This window comes from Martes martes, assembly GCF_963455335.1.
Source record: "Martes martes genome assembly, chromosome: 18".
NCBI classification, from domain to species: Eukaryota; Metazoa; Chordata; class Mammalia; order Carnivora; family Mustelidae; genus Martes; species Martes martes.
This window is the reverse complement of record NC_137906.1, coordinates 9,607,744-9,630,415: the sequence shown is the minus strand read 5'-3', so window position 1 is coordinate 9,630,415 and position 22,672 is coordinate 9,607,744. Positions and strand designations below refer to the sequence as shown.

The 22,672-nt window shown below is 41.2% G+C and overlaps 1 protein-coding gene across 1 annotated transcript in view; it reads left to right on the top strand.

Annotated features, from left to right (window-relative positions):
• The first annotated feature begins 10,497 nt into the window (after positions 1 to 10,497).
• The window catches only part of ARPC1A (actin related protein 2/3 complex subunit 1A), a 32,846-nt gene continuing 20,671 nt past the window's right edge, over positions 10,498 to 22,672 (top strand). The window contains exons 1-3 of the mRNA XM_080830017.1: positions 10,498 to 10,624; positions 16,435 to 16,527; positions 22,224 to 22,328. Of these exons, the coding sequence (XP_080686143.1) occupies positions 16,464 to 16,527; positions 22,224 to 22,328 (169 nt within the window). The 5' untranslated portion in view covers positions 10,498 to 10,624; positions 16,435 to 16,463. The remainder of the gene's footprint in view (positions 10,625 to 16,434; positions 16,528 to 22,223; positions 22,329 to 22,672) is intronic.

Genomic DNA, 22,672 nt, shown 5'->3' with positions numbered 1-22,672 from the left:
GAGCAACCCAGATCTCCACCTTTCCACACTGTTGTTCTCTTGGGTCTATCAAGACAGTTGCCACAGCTCTAACCATCCTATCTTCCCACAACCATGTTTAAGAAAGGGGAAAAAAAAAAAAGATTTTCTTACCATCCTTTTCATCATGGAGCATATTTATTCCCAAAACCTCCCTAGGAGACTTCTTGAGTCCCAGTAGGCAAAAATGGGTCACATACCCATCCCTAAACCAATTAGCGGCAAGTGGCAATGGGGTTGCCACATAAGGCAAGGAATATCTGTGGCTCATTCCCAGGGTTAGGGAAGGACCTGGTTTCCCTAAGAGCCACCTGAGCAAAAGTAGTGGAGCCAAGAGGGTTAAGGTGATGATGTGTGGATTGTGAGAGTGTCTGTCACACAGAAGACATGGTGAGAGACGAAGGCAATGGAGCACGGGAGACCTTGATGACTTGTTATGGAGTAGTGTGGAGGGCAAGAGGGGTCTGTCATAATTCAATTCAGATTATGCATTTTGGGCAGGGAAAACAACATAAGAAAAGTTGTGTCCCACCCACTGCATCACACCAGAAGACACATGATGTCAATTTGTGCCACTGTTTGTGATGTGAAGTTTGACATTTGAGTAAGATGGTGTCCACCCCAACAAAAGAACATTCCATGAAATAATTGGTGTGGACGCTTTAAGCTTGTCAATGTTGTGAAAGGCAAAGAAAAAAAGAAAAAAAAATGGCTAAGAATCTATTTCATATATTAGACTACAGAAATATGACAATTAAATTCAGCAAATGATCTTTAATTGGCTCTGGGATCAAGATAAAGATATTGAGGGGTGCCTGGCTGGCTCAGTGAGTAGAGTGTATGACTCTTAACCTCAGGGTGGTGGGTTCGAGCCCCATGCTGGGTGTGTAGAGATTACTTTAAAAATTTTTAAATCTTTAAAGAAAAAAAAAAGAAATTGATAGAAAGAACATTATTGGTGAAATTTGAATATGAACCTACAACAAACTTATAACTATATATTATATAATCAAGTTTTATAATTAGCTTATGCTAATTATTTTGGTAGTAAATAGTAATACTGAATTAACGTTAAATGTCCTGAATGTGATCATTGTGTTATGATTACATAACTGAAGGTCTTTATTTTTTTGGTTTTTGTGCTTTAAAGATTTTATTTATTTATTTGACAGAGAGCGCACAAGCAAGGGGAGCAGGAGAGGGAGAGGCAGGCTCCCTGCTGGGTAGGGAGCCGGACTCAATCTCAGGACCCTGAGATCATGACCTGAGCTGAAGGCAGATGCTTAACTGACTGAGCCCCCCAGGCCCCACAGTGAAGGCCTTTGTTCTTCAGGATATATACTGAAGTATTTAGGGCTGAAGAGTCACAATGTCAGTGACTTACAAATAGTTCAACAAATAGGGGTACCTGGGTGGCTCAGTGAGTTAAGTATCCAACTCTTGGTTTGGCTCAGGTCATGATCTCAGGGTCATGAGATCGAGCCCCATGTGAGGATCCATGATGCTCAGCAGAGAGTTTGCTAGAGATTCTCTCTTTCTTTCTCTCAATGCCCCGCTTTTTTTTTCTTTTAAGATTTTATTTATTTATTTAACAGATTTTATTTTTAAGTAATCTCTACACCCAATGTGGGGCTTGAACTCATAACCCTGAGATCACAAGCAGGCAAAGAGGTAGGCAGAGAGAGAGGAGGAAGCAGGTTCCCTGCTGAGCAGAGAGCCGGATGTGGGGCTTGATCCCAGGACCCTGGGATCATGACCTGAGCTGAAGGAAGAGGCTTTAACCCACTGAGCCACCCAGGCGCCCCTCTCTCTGCCCCTGTTGCTCGTGGTCTCTCTTCTCTCTGCCCCTCCCCCTGCTTGTGGTCTCCTCTTTCTCTCTCTCTCTCTCTAATAAACGAATAAATCTTTAAAAAGAAAGAAAGAATGAATGAATGAATGAAAGATATGGGAGCTGACAGATACCAGATGAAGGAATACTGTGGGCAGTGAGAACTATCAGAGGTCAGGAACAAAGAGAGACATCTGAGAGTCAACCTATGCACGGTGGTTGAAACTGAGAGCCTGCAACAGGTCACTTAGGGAGCGCGTGCAGAAGGAGGCAAGACTTGAGTTCATCACCATTTAAAGTTCAGACCCAGAGGCAGGAACCAAACAAGAACGGTCATGCTTACAAGCAAACCAGCCATTTCATTCAGTGTTCTAATAAAAATATTCATCAGACTTGCAATTTTCTATCACTTTACATTTGTTCCTAGAGAGACATTCTTTGTGTTTATTAGGTTCCCTCCAGGTAGAATTATTGTGTAGAATTATTCAACTTTTTGTCAACAGTTTCATATGGGACTGTCACAAAAGAAGAAGCCCACAAATATATCTGAGATATAAGAGCATAAAAGCAAAAGTACACTATATATTACAATTAGAACTACAGTCATCTCAAGTTAATCCATTTATGAAAATGAGTCTAAGATCAAAGGAGTTTATATTAGATTATTGAAAAATAAGAAATAAGAATGCATGCAGTGCCTGCCCAAAAATTCTAACCGGTTTCTCTAAACGTCACTAAAACCCTCTTAAACACCTATAAAACAATTCTCCAAACATTTCCACATAATATGAACATTTTATATGCTTACATGTATCACTACCTAATTATTTAACACTTAACAAACTCCATAGTGATTACATTTGCCAGCAGTATGCAATGATACACACTATACTAGATGAGAATTAAATATCCCCTTTAATCTGCAACAAATGTACTGCAAACCAAATAAACAGTGTGCTAATGTGTTAAAGATATATAACTCATGTGGTAGAATTTAGCAAAATAAAATAGACGAATACAGCAATTTTTTAAAAATAATTACTTACCAAATGATTCTGGTAATGGAGGACTGGGGTGACAGACAACTCTCCCACTAGCCAAAACGAGAAAGGTGGAAAAAATATACAAAGATAAGAGAGGTAAGAGATAAGAGAGAGCTAATCAGAGAGTAAATAACAGGTCAATATCCAAGAGAAAAGAGAACATCAGGGAGTGAGACTTGCATTTTAGGACTGCTTTATCCCACAGACTACTGGTTGATTCCAGACGAGGTGGCTAAGAACCTCAACAGTACTTCTTAAAAGTCTATTATACTATGGAGACAAAAGATGGAGTTCAGGGTCCTCCAAAAACAAGGGTCCTGGTAAACATCTGTTGTCGTAGTCAGGGATCCCCAGGAAAACAAAAACAATAGCAAATAGATACAGACAGATCTACAGTTACATCAGTAGATACACAGGTATAAAAACACTTAATAAAACGAATTGCCTTGGGGCGCCTGGGTGGCTCAGTGGGTTAAGCCTCTGCCTTCTCTCAGGTCATGGTCTCAGGGTCCTGGGATCGAGCCGCATCGGGTTCTCTGCTCAGCGGGGAGCCTGCTTACCCCTCTGTCTCTGCCTGCCTCTCTGCCTACTTGTGATCTCTCTCTGTGTCAAATAAATAAGTAAAATCTTTAAAAAAAAAAAAAAGGAATTGCCTTATATGATTATGGAGGCTAGCAAGCAAAAAAATCTTCACAGTTGATATCCCTGTTCAAGGTTGAAGGCCAGAACTGCCTGACAACCAGAAAGAGCCAATGTTGCAGTTCAAAGGCTATCAAGAAGAAGGAATTCTTTCTTACTTGGGAGTGGTCAGCCTTTTGTTTTATTGAGTGGTAAACAGATGCTACTATTGGATGATGTTCACCCATATTACGGAGGGCAATCTGCTTTATTCAGCCTACCAGTCTAAAATGTCAATCTCATCCAAAAACAGCCTCACAGAAACACCCAGAATAATATTTAATCAAATATCTGGGCTCAGTTATGTTGACAAACAAAATTAGCCATTACATCTGTGCTTTGGGATGGGACACCAGGAATAAGGGTGAATTAGAAGATGAATATTCTGCGGGGCGCCTGGGTGGCTCAGTGGGTTAGGGCCGCTGCCTTCGGCTCAGGTCATGATCCCAGCGTCCTGGGATCGAGCCCCGCATCGGGCTCTCTGCTCTGCAGGGAGCCTGCTTCCTCCTCTCTCTGCCTGCCTTTCTGCCTGCTTGTGATCTCTGTCAAATAAATAAATAAAATCTTTAAAAAAAAAAAAAAAAAAAAAAAAAAGAAGATGAATATTCTGCTCAAGAACATTCTTCCCAGCCTTGAGTCATCTGAATGGCCCAGAAAAATCCCAAATCCTAAAATTAGTTTAAGGTGATCCCAGATTGGCGACATCCTCAGGCACTTGGCAAAATGAGAATGAAAATCTTATCTGGGCAAAGATAAAATCATTTTAGGTCTGAAATTATTCCTACATAATTTAAAAATTAAAATGTTAGACACAACATTGATAACCAACCATAGAAGAGGACAAGAATACAAAATGAGAACCAGTCAAAACGAGTTGGTAATGGAAACAATCCCACAGGAACTCCAGGAAATGGCAAATATACAATATTTATTATAGAATTAAAATGTGTGACAAGAATAGCATATAACTATGGAGAAGAATAATAAGGGAGTTAAGGTAATCTAAGACCTTAGCATTTACCCAGGAAGAGAAAGTACTGATCACTGGTGTGCTCTGTAGGACAAAAAGCCCTGATCTGCAGCCTTTGCTACTCTCTATGGTATAAATGCTCCCATGGTGGCCGATTTCAAGCTACCAACAAGAGGTTACTGAACATGAATTTGGGAAAAGACAGCACAAGCTGTTCTCCTGAGCCAGTGTGAGCACACGCCAGCACACCTCTAAATTAGTTCTTGAAAATGGAATAATAAAAAATAATCAATCCAAAAGAAGGCAAGAAAGGAGAGAGGAAAAAAACAGAATAATCAGGACAAAAATAAAGCATATAAGAAAATGATCGAGTTAAATTCAAATATATCATTAATTGCTTTAAGTGTAAATGAATGGATATTTCAGTTGTAAAATAAATATACTGTAATCAAAAACCAACTGCATAGGGATGCCTGGGTGGCTCAGTTGGTTAAGTGGCAGTGTTCAGCTCAGGTCATGATCCCAGGCTCCTGGGATCCAGTCCTACATGGGGTTCCCTGCTCAGCAGGGTTCCTGCTTCTCCCTCTCACGCTACCTGCTGCTCCCCCTGCTTGTACTCTCTCTTTCTCTGGCAAATGAATAAATAAAATCTTAAAAAAAAAAAAAAACACCTGCATGCTGTTTATGAGCAACACATCTAAAAGCATAAAGTAATAGAAAAGTAGAGAGTAAAAGAAAAAAAAGATATACTAGGCAAACCCTAACCCAAATAAAGCTGGTACAGCTATATTAATATCAGAGAAGTAAGTATTAAGAGCAAAAGCACTATTAGAAAGGAATATTCCAGGGCACATGGCTGCTTAGTTGGTATCCCATGGGACTCTTGATCTCAGCGTTGTGAGTTCAAGCCCCATGTTGGGTGTACAGCTTACTTTAAAAAAAAGTGGGGGGAGCTCTCGGGTGGCTCAGTCAGTCAAGCATCTGACTCTTCATTTTGGCTCAGGTCATGATCTCAGGGTGGTAAGACTGAGCCTGGAGTCAGGCTCCGTGCTCAGCATGGAGTCTGCTTCTCTCCCACTCCCACTGCCCCCCCCCACTCATGAGCTTGCACGTGCCTGTGTGCTCTTGCTCTCAAATAAATATTTTTAAAAGAAGGAATATTTCATAACGATACAACATCTAACTCATAAGACATAACAATTCTATAACATAGGGGCACCTATAATATAGCCTTAAAATATACAAAGAAAAAAAACAGAGAGTAGAAAGAGACAACTCCATGACCACTTGGGAGATATTAAAACATCTTTCTTAGTAATTTAAATAAGCAAGCAAAAACAAATTAGTAACTAACCTAGAAATTATTCAATTAAGGCATAAATCAATCACAAAAATATAACTTTAAACTCCCATGTTTAAAAATTAAGAAATGCCAATTCTACACAAACTCTTACAGAAAATTTAAAAGAATACTTCTGAACTCGTTATGAAGCCAAAATTACTCAAATACCAAAACTTAAAAAAAAAATTACCAGAAAAGTAAACTGCAAAACAATATCCTTCCTAAGCCAAGATTTTAAATTGCTGAATTCTTTTTTTTAGTATTTGCATTGACTTTGTTATTACTTTTGATAGTGTGTTTTTGAGGAAGCTGCTTACAGCCTCTAAAGAATTTTTTTAATGTAGTCTCTACCCCAACGGCCACCTCTGCCTGCTCTGCCTGCTGCTTCCCCTGCTTGTGCTCTCTCTGACAAATAAAATCTTAAAAGAAAAGAAAAAAGACCAAGTAGGACTTTTCCCAACAACACAAGCTTAGTTTAACACTCTAAAATCAATCTATATATAAAACTTCTAGAAAAAAAAAAAGGAAAAAATCTATATAACCTTGGATTAGTCAAAGATTTCATTTTTTAAAAGATTTTATTTATTTATTTGAGAGAGCAAGAGAGTGAGAGAGAGCACAACCAGAGTAAAGGGAAGAGGGAGAAGCAGACTCCCTGCTGAGCAGGGAGCCCAAGGTGGGATGTGGTACTCGATCCCAGGACCCCGCTGGGATCATGACCCGAGCTGAAGGCAGATGCTTAACTCACTGAGCCACCCAGGAACCCTAGTCAATGATTCCTTACATGACAACAGATAAATGGACTTCCTCAAAATTAAGCACTTCTGCTCTTTGAAAGATATTAACTAAGATAATATACAAAGAGAAGCCACAGATTGGAAAAAAAAATTGGGAAACAATAAATTGTGACAACCAACTTGGTACATTACATTCAAAAAATAACTGCCACAATTTATTGACTACTTTTAATAAGCCAAGGACAGACACACATTTTGTATACATTCTCTATTTTAATCCTAAGGAACAATCCTAAGAGATGGAAACTATAATCCTCATTTGACAGATAAATTTTTTTTTAAAGATTTTATTTATTTATTTGACAGACAGATCACAAGTAGGCAGAGAGGCAGGCAGAGAGACAGAAGGGAGGATGCAGGCTCCCCGCTGAGCAGAGAGCCCGATGAGGGGCTCGATCCCAGGACCCTGGAATCATGACCTGAGCTGAAGGCAGAGGCTTTAACCCACTGAGCCACCCAGGCACCCCTTGACTGATAAATTTAAGAGAAGTTTACTGATTTGTCCAAAAACATATAGATGATAATCTGCAGAACCAAAATTTGAACCCAGTTCTATCTATTTCCAACATCAATGAACTCAAGATCTTAAGTACTCCATTATACATCTTTCCATTAAAATAACCTGAATCGGGGTGCCTGGGTGGCTCAGTGGGTTAAAGCCTCTGCCTTCAGCTCAGGTCATGATCTCAGGGTCCTGGGATCGAGCCCCAAATCGGGCTCTCTGCTCAGCAGGGAGTCTGCTTCCTCCTCTCTCTCTGCCTACTTGTGATCTCTGTCCGTCAAATAAATAAATAAAATCTTAAAAAAAATAAATAACTGAATTTGCATAACATGGAAAAAGCGTTAGAAGCAAAATGTGTACATGGCTTCAGCCTCTAGATTTACAAGCCAGTGAACTACAGATTTTACTTACCAAATTAGGAAAACAATCCCTGGTATTCATAAGTTTGCTCACGTGTTTGTCTCATAAGAATGATGTTTGTGATAGTATAGTATTTATATACCATCTGAGACTACCTTATGCCTCTAGACACACCGCAAACTAAGTGGTCCCATCCCTGTGCTATGGAAATGAACTGGGTAAACCGCCTAAAGCGCAAGAATTTGCATGCATTTTTCAGTCCTCTGTATTGAATTGCATAAGATCCTTTCCATAGGAAACTTTCCCCTCCTTGGAACCATTGAGGACAATATCTAAAGGAGTGGGCAATTAGGGCAACATCTAAAGCACAAGCATTATTAACCATTAACACAGAGTATGCATTTGTGTTTCTGTCCTTTTGTTTGCTTATAGCTTTTATAGGCATTGATTCAATAAATATTTCCAACAGTTTTGTGGTGAGTAGGTGGTAAGCATTAACCCATGTAAGATACAAAATGGAGGCAGACGTGAATCTGCTCAGTTGGTAGAGCATGGGACTCTTGATCTCAGGGGTCATAAGTTTAAGCCCCACATTGGGTATAGAGATTATTTTAAAATTTTTTCTAAAAAGTGGGGCAGGGGCGCCTGGGTGGCTCAATGGGTTAAAGCCTCTGCCTTCGGCGTGGGTCATGATCTCGGGGTCCTGGGATCGAGTCCCGCATTGGGCTCTCCGCTCGGCGGGGAGCCTGTTTCCTCCTCTCTCTCTGCCTGCCTCTTTGCCTACTTGTGATCTCTGTCTGTCAAATAAATAAATAAAATCTTTAAAAATAAATAAATAAATAAATAAAAATAAAAAGTGGGGCACCTGGGTGGCTCAGTCGGTTAAGCATCTGCTTTCAGCTCAGGTCACCATCCCACGGTGCTGGGATCAAGCTCTGCATCGGGGTCCCTGCTCGGCAGGGAATTGGCCTTTCCCTCTCCCTGCTGTTCCCCCTGATTGTGCTCCCTATCAAATCAATAAATAAAAACCTTAAAAAAAATTTTTTTTTAAATGGAGGCAGACTGGCAGTAAGTGTTCATTGTCCAGGTGGGGCTCAAGGGAGAACCAACCTTCTTACCCCCCAAACCACATTCCAGATACTAAATCAAGGTCCTTCTGAGCAGATGGAAATCTTTAGGCCTTTGCAAACATGTAATCTTTCTGACCTATGACTGGGTACTTTCCTGATGCATCTATGTAAGCCCCTTCTCCCACTCATAACTGGTAGTAACCTCTGTATTCTTTGAAACTCCAGTCTGTTTATTTCATTCATTCACAGTTTCATTCAACAAATATTAAGTAGGATCTTCCAGGTTTAAGGCATTGTGTATTTCCTTGTACTTAAAATTATGTGTGAACTAATATTACCCTAGCTTCTGGGCTCCTTGAGGACAGAATGCTCTTACCCAACTCTTGTGTACATTTCCTGAAATGCTTAACACAAATCTTGGCATTTGGTGAGTACTTATTAAATACCTGACGACTTGAAGTTTGACCAAATTCCAATTCAATTCTGTTCCTATTCCACTGAATCAATAACACAGACAAAATCATTTCATGACAGTATGCAATCCTCCCATTTCCCATTTCTAAGTACCACCTTCCCTGGTACTAATTTTTTAAAAGAGAATCCTCATTTGGGATACTAGATGAGTGTCATTAGGCATGTAAAAAAAAACAAACACTAAAAATAACTCACCCTCCTTGTAACTCCAGTGGCTCTTATAACCAGGACATGAGGTCATGGAAATGCTCTGGACCATGTATCAGGAGGCCAGTCCTGGCACCAACTTGTAGCAACACCTTCATCAAGGTCTATAGATCTGTATGTTATTCTCATCTACCCTAATTATAAACTCCTTCAAAGAAGGAACTATCTTTTGTGAAGTGGGATCGAAACCAAATAGTTGGTATTTTGACTCCAGATACCAATTCCACATACTTCTGGATTAGTTCATGTAACTTACAGACACATGAGGGATCCCTGGTGCCATTTGTGCTGTCCTTCCTGGGCCAAGATACTGTCACTGGGAGGGAGGTCATTAATTTAAAATGGTCTTTCTGCTCTCTCCGTCTGTTCTCCACCTCCCTAGGACCAAAGACTTTGTAGCCAAAGGACAAAATAAAACCAGTTTACTTCCAGTGCATTCATGCTCCTTGGGCAGCTGGGTTAACTAACCCTACAGAACAGAGCGTGGTTCTGAAATGAGGAATGTGACTTCACTTTTGTGAACATCACCTTCTGAGCAAGCACTGGGGTCAAGCTTGAAAGCCACCAGAGGCACTCTGTTGGTGACCTGCGGTGGCCCCAACGAAAGGAGTGCTGCTCCAGGATTTCTATGGGTTCAAGGGCGCCAAGTCCAGCAGGAAGTGGGGTTTAGAAGCCTCAATTGTACAGCAGGCAGTGTCTCCACGTGTTTGTGGGGCTGGGAGGGGGCGATGAATTCCCCCAACTCCTCTGTCCTGTGGCATCATTTTGGGAGCAGGGAACATGCGATTCCGACCGAAGAGAGGTCGAGAAGGTTCCTCGGGGAGGATCTCAGAGGCTTTCCACAGAAGGAAACTGGCTTTGAAGAGGGAAACTTCTCCCTGAAGGGAGAAAAATGTAGTCGTTCGTCGGGTCCCTATGGCTCGAAAAGGCCTCAGTTCTAATTCGTTTCCTGACAAAAGCACTTGTGGAAAGCGCCAAGGCTCCACACCTCGGTCTGCGAGGCTGAGAAAACTTTCTGAGGAAAAGAAGCCATCCACGCTGCTTCGCCACCACCTTCGAGCCGGTGTGCGACACCCCTTTGCAAGGGGGCGCTCAGAACGCGGGACCCTCCCTTCGCCGCACCCGCGCGGGGCTCCGGCCGCGCGCCCAAGCTAAGCGCGTGCGCAGACAGCCGCGCGGCCGCTCCGCGCAAGCGCCGTGGCCATTTCCGGGATCTGTCAGCCGCTCCCTCTGGGCCTCGGTCCTCCGCCCGCGCCCGCCGGAGCCTGTTCGCGTCGACTGACCAGAGTCCGCGAATTCTCCGCTCCGAGCCGGTCCACACTGCCCCGATCCCAGGTAAGGGACAGCAGGGCGATCTCCTGACCCAGTCGGACGCCACTGGCCCGGCGTCGCACCGAAGTTGAACCCGCGGGGGCGATGAGGCGGGGGCTTAGGCCGCGGGGCTCAGGGGCGGGCCGGGTCTCCTGGCCCGGCCTCGGGTGGGGGCGGGGGATCCCCATTCTCCGTGGGGCCCGCTGAGCCCGTGGGGTTCCCACAGACATAGAGCGCTTCTCTCCAGATTTTCCAGCTCCGAGCCTGCTTCGGTGCCAGAATTAGCGGCTTTTTCACCTGCGCTTCTTAGCCCTGTTTGCTCCTCTATGATGGGCGTTTATCACAAACTGTAAAATTGTAGTAAATTAGATGACCTTCCCCCTCGCCGAGCGTCGCGACGAACGTTCCTTTCTTTAGCATCTAGAATAATAGGTACTGCGCGGTGGGCGACCCTGGACGGTCCCGGTCCTGTCTAGGGGAGACCTCAATCTTTGAGCTCTTGCGGGGGGTGGGGGGCGCTCCTGAACTTGAAAGACCCTCCCCAGAGTTCTTTAAGCTTCCTCCGCTCGAGTGCCGCCTTCTCTTAAGTCAGTATCGCACAAACCCGCCCCTGCTCGCTCCGTGGGGCCTTTTATGTACCCCCTTTCACGTTCCAGCCCCTTCAGTAAGACAGCCCCTAATCCAGTCCCGGCACCACCACTTCTTTGGGAATATTGCTTTTTTGAGTCCCTGTTTCCTCGTCTGCGGTAGGAAGGTTCTTGGGGCTTTTTTTTTTTTTTTTTTTTTTTTAAATCAAGTGAGCTTATTTGCATTAATTGCCTAGAATAGTACCTGGCCCAGAGTAGGTGCTTAATAAATGCTAGCTATTTCTACTGTTCTGAGGATTCTGTGCATATGTATCTTATCTTCTTTTCCTAACCTACCCCCCCCCCGCCCCCTCCGCCCAGACAGGAGGACCAGGAAAGTGTCAGATGTATTTATGTGTCTGGCCCTATCCCTGTACTTAACTACACTGCTGGGAACATGGTAGACACTTAATAAATTGTAGCTTAGAATCTTTGATTAGAAAGCCATCTGTCTCATACTGCAGCTCTGGAACTTGAAGGAAATGCTAACCTACTTTTATCTACTTCAACTCATTGGCTGAATTACTGAAGTTAAACTGGTTCAGCTCTTTTCTTTTTTAAATCAATTTTTTAAAAGATTTTATTTATTTATTTGACAGAGAGAGAGAGAGATCACAAGTAGGCAGAGAGGCAGGCGGGGTGGGGGGGGAGGCAAGCTCCTTGCTGAGCAGAGAGCCCGATGTGGGCCTCCATCCCAGGACCCTGGGATCATGACCTGAGCCACCCAGGCGCCCTTAAATCAGTTTTATCTCACCTTTTGGTTTCAATTAGGTCCTGTTTTTTTCAGGTATCTAAGGAAAAAGGAGAGGGTATCAGTCTGGAGGGTGTTTTTACCCTGTTAGGGACTGGGTGTAACTGGCTGCTTCCTACCCTAGTATTCGTAAACCTTCCAAGGTTAATTCATCTACTTATCACAATTAAAGGAGGGGATTATCTTGGAAAAATGAAACACTTGCTTGGAAGAAGAGTGCTGTATTTTGATCTAGTTAACTAATCCTATGCTGAAACAAATTCTGCATAAAGAAGTTTAAAATGATCTGCCAGTGAGGCTGGTGCCTGGCATCGAAACCTTGTCTCAGAATGTTGTGGAGGGTGTGGTGACCTTGTTGGAGTACCTGGGATTGCTGGGTTGGGTAATGAGAGCAATTAGAAACTGGATGAATCACAGTGTTGGAAACTGATCCTAAACAGGGAACTTAAATCCTCACTGTACAAATACTTTCAGGCTTCAGGGCCAAGAATTCAAAATGTATGTAGACATTTCCAAGTTCAGAGGATAATAACCAGTGTGTACTTCTAGAGATGGTTCAAAAGCCTTGGGTCAGAGGACGACAGGGAACTAACTTAGCATCACTTCTGAGCTATGCTTTGTACTACACATATCTTATTTAATCCTCATACCTATAGCCTTGGGATGTCGGTGACATGTCCATTTTACATATTTTTTTTTAAAATGAGATTTAGAGATGTTAAGTGACCTGTGCTGGGTCTCATAGCCAGTATGTATGTGATCAAGTCAAGATTCAAACTCAGGTCCCCTTGGCTCCAGAGTGCATGGCAACCAAACATCAGAATGACTGTACGCAAAGTGATAGATAAAAAAAGGAGTTGGGTTGTAGGGTGAGTGCCTGGAATCATACTATAAATCATAAGTCGTTTTTTCTCTCAGTGCTCTACAATAAGACCTTAACAATAGAAGCTGGTCAAATTTCATGTCACCGTCTTTATTGTCCCTTTTTCTCTTACCTACTCTCATTAAGACAAAAGTTTTCAGGTGTCACTTAAATATTAATCAGAGTTTAGAATTAGAATTATCATGCTATGACAGAAAGCATCTTTTTCTTGGGACAGAATTCAAGCTATTACTCTCCTGCACTCACTGAGTTTGATGAATACAGACTCTGTTTACTGGGTGCCTTATAAATTTGACAAACGAGTGTTGTCGTACTCTACAGACTTTAAATATCTACATGATTATAAATGAAGTACAGGTCTGAGTGTATCTGCACATATGGAACTTGAATGATAGAACAAACTTAGAAATGCAATTTTAGAAGTAATTATGCCATTATGAAAATGTTTACCTCTTTTGAAAGCTTTGCTACTTTGCTTAAAAAACTGAGTTGAGGGATGCTTAGCTGGCTCAAGTCAGTGGAGCATGCAGTTCTTGATCTCAGGATTGTAAATTCAAGCCCCACTATGGGTGTAGAGATTACTTAAAAATAAGTCTTTAAAGGTGCGCCTGGGTGGCTCAATGGGTTAAAGCCTCTGCCTTCGGCTCAGGTCATGGTCCCAGGGTCCTGGGATCGAGCCCCACATTGGGCTCTCTGCTCAGCGGGGAGCCTGCTTCCTTCTCTCTCTCTGCCTGCCTTTCTGCTTACTTGTGATCTCTGTCTGTCAAATAAATAAATAAAATCTTTAAAAAAAAAAAGTCTTTAAAGAAAAGCTGGTTAAAGAATGAGAACGTTTTTGCAACTGTTCCTTTTTTTTTTTTTTAAGATTTTATTTATTTATTTGACATAGAGAGAGAGATCACAAGTAGGCAGAGAGGCAGGCAGAGAGAGAGGGGGAAAGTAGTCTCCCTGCTGAGCAGAGAGCCCGGTGCAGGGCTCCATCCCTGGACCCTGAGATCATGACTTGAGCCAAAGGCAGAGGCTTAACCCTCTGAGCCACCCAGGCACCCCGCAACTGTTCCTTTTTTAACTATACGTGAAATAATGTGTTTTTATTGCATGTAGTCACGTTGAATTATTTGTAGGCCAGTTTTGTTTTAATTAACAAATGAGCCTTTAAAATATGGCTTTTGAACTAAATTGCTTTTAATTAAGGAGATATTTGTGACACGGTATGTTATTTTGAGTAACTGAGTAAAACATGTTGTGAAGGGTGAGTATCTGATATCAGCTGTAAAGAGAGAATCATGCAGTGAGCATCTGGAAGTTTGTTTTTAAAAAAACACATTAAGCAGCCTCATTTGAATGCGTTTAAAACTTTTTTTTTTTTTAATTTCCAGTTAGAGGCTGGTTTTCTTTACTTGTGAGTTGCAGTTTGCTTTCTAGAACATGTAAGAGTAAAAAACCAGTGACCTAAGTATCTTCACTTTAGAGTAGACTATGAAACACTAACATTTCTGTGCCAGTTCAAGATATCATATGTTTTATTTAAGGGTGCACTTCATTTCTTTTTGACCTTTGGATTCCTTTACAACAATTAACAGAGACATTTCTTCTGCCTTCCACTGAGATTGATTTCTGTTTTGTCTGCTGAACTTTGTTCACTTCATAACCTCCTGCTGTCCTTTCCATTCATTTCCTATTTACATCCAGATTCCTGTCTTACATTTCACTTTCCACCCTAGGTTAAAGACTTGTACTGAAATGTATTGAAACTTCAGAGTGTTGTGTATTTAAAGTATTCTAAGAGGGGCGGGTGGGTGGCTCAGTGGGTTAAAGCCTCTGCCTTCGGCTGGGGTCATGGTCTCAGGGTCCTGGGATCGAGCCCTGCATGGGCTTTCTGCTCAGCGGGGAGCCTGCTTCCCTTCCTTTCTCTTTGCCTGCTTCTCTGCCTACTTGTGATCTCTGTCTGTCAAATAAATAAATAAAATCTTTAAAAAAAAAAAAGGGGGGGGTGCTTAGGTGGCTCAGTGGGATAAGCCTCAGCCTTCTGCTCGGGTCATGATCCCGGAGTCCTGGGATTGAGCCTCCGCATTGGGCTCTCTGCTCAGCAGGGAGCCTGCTGACCCCCCTCTCTCTGCCTGCCTCTCTGCCTACTTGTGATCTTTGTCTGTCAAATAAATAAATAAATAAAATCTAAAAAAAATGAAATCTTTAAAAAAAATAAATCAATAAAGTATTCTAAGAGTGTCTCTTGGAAATGATAGAAGAGGATCTGGCTGCTTTTTAAAAAAAATTTCTTTTATTTCAGTCATGGTTGCCTCTTTGGATCTAGATTTGGGTATCTATGAAATAGAGAATTTTATTTGATTTTTAATTTAACGATGTTTCACAGATTCCTGCTTTTCATTTTCAATAAAAAGTTTAAAGAGCGATGTAACACCTATATAGTATACTCTTTGTGTAGATTTTCCAGTTGTTAACATTTTGCCAAATTTGTTCTTTATAGTATATAATCTACTTGTCCTGAACTACTGAAAATAAATTAAAGGAGACATCATGACACTTCATCCTTAAACACTTCACATCGTTATCTCCTCAGTTTGTACACACTGTCTAATGGCAAACAGTTGCAGTTAAGACATTGGAAGTAACTCCGTATTGTTATGTAATATGTAGTACAAATTCATATTTTCCTTATTGTACCAAATATGTCTTCTATGGCTATTGTAAAAATAGATTGCAATCAAGTGTCATTTGTCGAATTTGATTTTCTTAGCTCTTTTAATCTAGAACAATCTGCTTCATACCCATTGCCTTTTATGAATAATAGTCCAGGCCACTTGTTTTCTAGGATAGCATATATATATTCTGGTTTGAACTTTTTACCCCCCCACCCCCGGTTTGTGTTATTTGACTCATTCCCCTCCCCTTAATTTCCTCAAAACTGGGAAGTAGGTCTGGGTCTTGATTGGATTTAAATCAAAGATGTGTGGCAGAAATACTTGGTAGGTGGGTTGGCCGTATTACCAGGTTTCTCCAGGATAGTCCTGTGACCTGTTGTCACAACATAATTAATAATGCCCCTTTCTGCTTTCTTAAACATTTTCTGGTCTGGATGATAAATTAAGTAGTCACTATTTTTAAGTGATGATGTGTGTACTTCGTGTTTCCTCCCATTGGGAAGCCCATCAGATTAGATTGTTCCAGTCTTTTCAATAATAAGTTTGATCGCTTGGTAAGATGGTGACTGCCAGATTTTTTTGTTGTTGTTGTTAAGGCTCATTTTTCTCTCTTTGAAATTAGTAAGTAATCTCTGGGGTGATCATTTGAGACTGTGTGACTATCCTGTACCCCAGTAGTCTTTAATTCATGGTTTTAGAGTCCCTTGATGACCCTTGACAGAATAAACTACACATTGGTACATTGGTGGTTACAGTGCTTGTTGTATTTAAATGATTTGGTTTTGACATTGAGATTGATTTTTTTAATGGGACAGTAATGTTTTATTCATCCCCAAACATTTTGGGATCCCCAGATAACTTAAATATGTGTTGCCTGCCTTTTAAATGCTTTTTTCTGTTGCTTATTACAGCTTTCTATCCTTTGAAAACACTAAGAATAATGTCCCTACATCAGTTTTTACTAGAGCCAATCACCTGTCATGCCTGGAACAGGGATCGTACCCGTAAGTATGCTATTACTTTTACTCCTTTATTTTGGTGCCTTTGATATTTTTATGTGTAAGCACTTTTTTAGGGACCACATATTTGTGTCACATGTGAAAAGGGCGTGGCCATGGATTTGGAAGGAAACTAGGTCAGTTGTTTGGTTTATAGATAAGAGAAACCAAGGCCTAGAGTTTCCAGTGGAAAGACTTTCTACTGGTTAACGTCAGAGCCATTGCTAGCATCTAAGCCTTCTGGCTCTGTGTCCCTATCTTTGTCTACAGCACCATTTGGAGGATGGTTTATATCAGAGGCATCTTTCATTGGGTTAAGAGCCCAGGGTCTGGGGCACCTGGGTGGCTCAGTGGGTTAAGCCTCTGCCTTCGGCTCAGGTCATGATCTCAGGGTCCTTGGATTGAGCCCCGCATCGGGTTCTCTGGTCAGCAGGGAGCCTGCTTCCCCCCTTTCTCTCTGCCTGCCACTCTGCCTACTTGTGATCTCTATCAAATAAGTAAATAAAATCTTTGAAAAAAAGAAAAAAAAAAAAAAAAGAGCCCAGGGTCTGGAATGGTTGTGTAGTAATGTGACAGTCTTCCAGTATTTAGTCAGAATACTAAGACCTAGAAGTAAGCCATTACAGAGATGTATAGTTTACCCCTGATGTGTTAAGAGCAGTATTAGCTAGTATTTACTGTATTATTTGTAATAAGCTTGAGTTTCTAGTTTTCTAGCTCCAACCAACTAGAAAAGAATGGAAAAGACTCTTAGAAGTAGACACAGGAGGTGCCTGGTTGGCTCAGTCGTTAAGCGGCTGCCTTCGGCTCAGATCATGATCCCAGGGTCCTGGGATTGAGCCCCTTATTGGGCTCCCTGCTCAGTGGGGTGCCTGCTTCTCTCTCTCCCTCTGCCTGCTGCTTCCCCTACTTGTGTGTATGCACCCATGCGTGCACTCTCTCTCTCTCTCTCTCTGTCAAATAAATAAATCTTTTCAAAAAGAAGAAGTAAGCATAGTACAGCAAGCAAAGTTACAGAATATGGAAGAAGGAGGCCAAAAGAAAACCCTTAAAACAGAGAGAGAAGCACAGTAGTGTGCCCATGAGTTACTTTAAAAATTAAATTATATTCTCTGTCTTCTTTAAAATAAAGCTTTATCGGGGTACCTGGGTGGCTCAGTCGGTCAAGCATCTACCTTTGGCTCCAGTCATGATCCCAGAGTCCTGGGATGGAGCCCCGAATCGGGCTTCTAACTCAGCAGAGAGTCTACTACTCCCTCTTCCTTTGCTGCTCTCCCTCCATTTATGCTCTGTCCCTCACTTTCTCTCTCTCAAATAAATAAAATATTCTTGGAAAAAGAAAAATAAATTTTATTGAGATAAAACTCACATAAAATTCACCTTTTTAAAAGATATATCAGCAGTTTTTTAGTAGTATATTCAGTTATGTAATAATACCACCATCTAGTTTCAGAATATTTTCTGTCACTCCAAAAAGAAACTCTGTACCCATTAACAGTTATTCCCAGTTTTGCTCAAAACTTCCAGCCTTAAGCAACTACTCATCCATTCTGTCTGCATGGATTTGCATATTCTGGACATTTTGTGCAAGTGGTGTCATATGATATGTGGCTTTTTGCATCTAGCTTCTCTCACTGACCGTACTGTTTTCAAGGTTTATCCATGTTGTACCATGTGTAGGTACTTCATTACCTTTTATGGCTGAATAATACTCTGTAGACATATCATATTTTCTTTTCTTTTCTTTTCTTTTTTTTTTTTTTTTAAGATCTGTCTATTCTGGGGTCCCCTGGGTGGGTTAGTGGATTAAAGCCTCTGCCTTCGGCTCGGGTCATGATACCAGGGTCCTGGGATCGAGCCCCACATCGGGCTCTTTGCTCAGCAGGGCGCCTGCCTCCTCCTCTCTCTCTCTCTGCCTGCCTCTCTACCTACTTGTGATCTCTGTCTATCAAATAAATAAATAAAATCTTAAAAAAAAAAAAGATTTGTCTATTCTGGAGAGAGTGCGTGCACATATGCAAGTTGGGGGAAGGGCAGAGGGAGAGAATCTTCAACCCGACACCCTGCTGAGTGTGGAGCCAGATGCAGGGCTCAATCTCACAACCCCCGAGATCATGACCGAGCTGAAATCAAGAGCTAGATGCTCAGTCTACTGAGCCACCCAGGCAGCCCCTAGACATACCATAAGTTTATTCATCAGTTGGTGGACATTTGGGTTGTTGCCACTTTTTGGCTATTAGAAATAACGCTGCTGTGAACATTCCATGTACCAGTTGGTTTTTTTGGTTTTTTTGGTTTTTTTTTTTTAAGATTTGATTTATTCATTTGACAGACAGAGATCACAAGTAGGCAGAGAAGCAGGCAGAGAGAGAAGAGGAAGCAGGCTCCCGGCTGAGCAGAGAGCCCGATTCGGGGCTCGATCCCAGGACCCTGAGATCACGACCAGAGCTGAAGGCAGAGGCTTTAACCCACTGAGCCACCCAGGCACCCCTATGTACCAGTTTTTATGTGAACATATGTTTTCAATTTCCTGAGTTTATACCTAGGAGTTGAATTCCTGGGTCATATAGTAACTCTGTGGACCATTTTGGGGAGCTGCCAGTCTGCTTTCCCAAAATGGCTGTGCCATTTTACATTTTCAGTAGTAGTGTATGAAGGTTCCCATTTGTCTGTGTCCTTGTCAATACTTGTTATTGTTGACCTTTTATATTATAGCTATGTACCCACTATATTCTAATAGATATAAAGTAGTATCTCAATGTAGTTTTGATTTGCATTTCCCTGTTGATGACTAGTGATGTTGAGCATCTTTTCACATGTTTATTGGCTATATATCTTCTTTGGAAAAATGTCTATTTAGATCCTTTGCCTTTTTTAAAAATTGGATTGTTGAGTGGTAAGAGTTCTTTTATATACTCGATACAAGTCCCTTACACAATATATAATTTACAAATTTCCCATTCTGTGGGTTGTCTTTTCACCTTTTTTTGTTTGTTTGTTTTTTCACTTTCTTGATCATGTCCTCTGAAGCACAAAAGTTTTCAGTTTTGAAAAAGTCCAGGTTATTTTTTCTTTTGTTGCTGTTCATTTGCTGTTGTATCTAAGAAACCATTTAATTCAAGGTCACAAAGATGTACATCCATGTTTTCTTCTAAGAGACTTACAGTTTTAGCTCTTGTATTTACATTTTGCATCCATTTTGAATTAATTTTTGTCTAAGGTGTGAGATGGGAGCCCAGCTTCATCCTTTTGCATGTGGCTCTCCAGTTGTCCTGACAGCGTTTGTTGAAGACTATTTTCTCCTTACCAGACTGTCTTGGTACTCTTGTCAATAATCAGTTGACTGTGAATGTGAAGGCTTATTGGACTCTCAACTCTCTTTCATTGTTCTTTATGTCTGTCCTAATGTCAGGACCATACTGTCTTGGTTACTGTAGCTTTTTTTTTTTTTTTAAGATTTTTATTTATTTATTTGACAGACAGAGATCACAAGTAGGCAGAGAAGCAGGCAGAGAGAGAGGAAGGGAAGCAGGCTCCCTGCTGAGCAGAGAGCCCAACATGGGGCTCGATCCCAGGACCCTGAGACCATGACCCAAGCCGAAGGCAGAGGCCTTAACCCACTGAGCCACCCAGGCACCCCACTGTAGCTTTTTGTAGTAAGTTTTGAAATTGGAAAGTGTGAGTTCCAACTTGGTACCTCTTTCCCAAGATTCTTCTGGCTCTTCTAGGCCCCTTCCATTTCCATATGAATTGAAGGGTCATTTTACTAATTTCTGCAAGGCAGCCAGCTGAGATTTTGATAGAGATTGCTTTCAATCTAATCTGTAATGTGACAGGATGGTGAATCTAGAGCCTCTATTTTAGTGATCATCTCAGTTTCATAGCTGAGTTTCCTGTGTCCTCTGTCTCTACTTTCCCATGTAAAAATGGGTTTTTGGAGTATTTCCAGATATTTTTAATAGAAAGTTATCATTGTTTTCAGTTAAACTACTTGATAAACTTAATATATTAAGACCTATTTTTATTATTATAATTTGGAATTTGTAGCATTTTTCAACTTTAGATTTGGATTTGGCTTTTGAAGCATCTTAGATTTTTAGAGAAATGTATGTAACTGGTTTTGAGAAAGTGCTTAAAGTCTTGGGATTTTAGAGCTCAATATTTATCTGGTTCTACAGTTTCATCTGTAAAACAGATTTAACTTTCCTAAGGAGGGAAAGGGAAAGTAAGATAATAGAAGGGGGGAACTAGTAAATGATCTAAAGTCTGAATCATAGATCCTAATTTTAATTTTAAGAAGTCAGTATTTTGGGTGCCTGAATGCTGAGATGGTTAAGCTCAGGTCATGATCCCAGGGTTCTGGGATTGAGTCCTGCATCAGGCTCCCTGTTCACCAGGAGTCAGCCTCTCCCTCTCCTTCTGCCCCTCCCCACTGCTTGTGCTTGTTTGCAAGCTCTGTCTCTTTCTCTCTCATGCTTTCTCTCTGAAATAAATCTTTTAAAAAAATTCAGTGTTTTGGGTTTTTTTTTTAAATGGATGAACTAGAAAGAGCAAAAAATCAATATAAATTTATAAGAAATCTATCATGTATATGTCTATTCTTAATATTTCAAATTGGTCTGTGAGATTTCTCTTGAAAACAGAATTTTATAATTCATATTGGCTTTATTGTAAAGGGAAACTTTGATGTATTTTATGAGCAGAATCAAGTTTTTTTTTTCTTGTTTTGATAAATCGATGGTTCCAGCCTGGGTGCATGATAGCGGTAATGAAAACGTTTGTTTTTCAGTGTTTCAGAAATTCTTACACAAAGTAAATATATATTGCTAATAATGTTGGGCAGGTGAAATAAAATATCAAATATCTTTACTATAGGCTAGAATTATATCAGCAAAGTATGGTAACTTTTTAAATTCTTATTGGTTAGAATCTTTATAGTTGTGTATGTCTCTAATAAAATAAATATTTATTTATTTTTATTTATTATTTAAAGATTTGATTTGTTTATTTGAGAGAGAGATCATGAGCAGGGCGGAGGGATGGAGGGAGAGGTAGTCTCCCTGCGGAGCAGGGAGCCGGATGCGGGAGTTGGACCTGAGCCGAAGGCAGACGCTCAACCAACTCAGAGACCCAGGCACCTTAAAATGAATTTTTAAATTCAGTTTTTCTAGAAAATATTTTAAAATATGGGATCCAAGTAGAGGTAAAAATAATAGGAATTTTTCAGGGGTGAATCTTGGGAACCGTATTTTTAAAAACAGATTTCTTACTCCTTCCTTGAGCCTATTTTTTAAATGCTGGCTGTTGAAATGCTTTGCTGGCTGATTTGGTGGAGCATGCGACTCTTGATCTTGGGGTTGTGAGTTCGAGTCCCATGTTGGGTGTAGAGATTATTTAAATAAATAAAAATCTTAAAAAAACAAAACTGGGATGCCTGGGTGCATCAGTTGGTTAAGCCTCTGCCTTCAGCTCAGCTCATGGATCCCAGGGTCCTGGGATCGAGTCCTGCATCGGGCTCCTTGCTCAGTGGGGAGCCTGCTTCCTCCTCTGTCTGCCACTGCCCCTGCTTGTGTGCACACTTGTTCGCTCTCTTTCTCTGACAAATAAAATCCTAAAAAAAAAAAAAAATGCCAACTGTAACATCTCTCTTTTTTGGTGGCAATTTCAAGTTCAGGTGTTAACTGTTGACTTTTTTCCTCCAGAGATTGCTCTTAGCCCCAATAATCACGAAGTCCACATCTATAAGAAGAACGGGAGCCAGTGGGTGAAAGCTCATGAGCTCAAGGAGCACAATGGACACATTACAGGTAAAGTAAGACAACCGTGAGCTTAGCGTGATACTGGCAGCTCGAACAGTCCTCCATTAAATAAAGAGCCTAACAAAGTAGGTCTGCCGTAATATTTAAAGTTGTGCAGCATTTACTGAATTTTCTTTGGAAAACTTGAGAAAATAAGCATCATAGTGATCTCAGTTTTTAAGTGCTCCTTTCAGCCCAGCTGGTCCACAGCACCCCACTTGTGTAGGGAAAACACGGATCCTGCTCTGAGGAGTGAAGAGCTTAGATGAGGTGACAAGATGAGAAAGTGAAAACTAGACATCTAGCGTGTCAGCTGTGGGAAAACATACGCCAGACTCTGTTCCCAAGTGCTG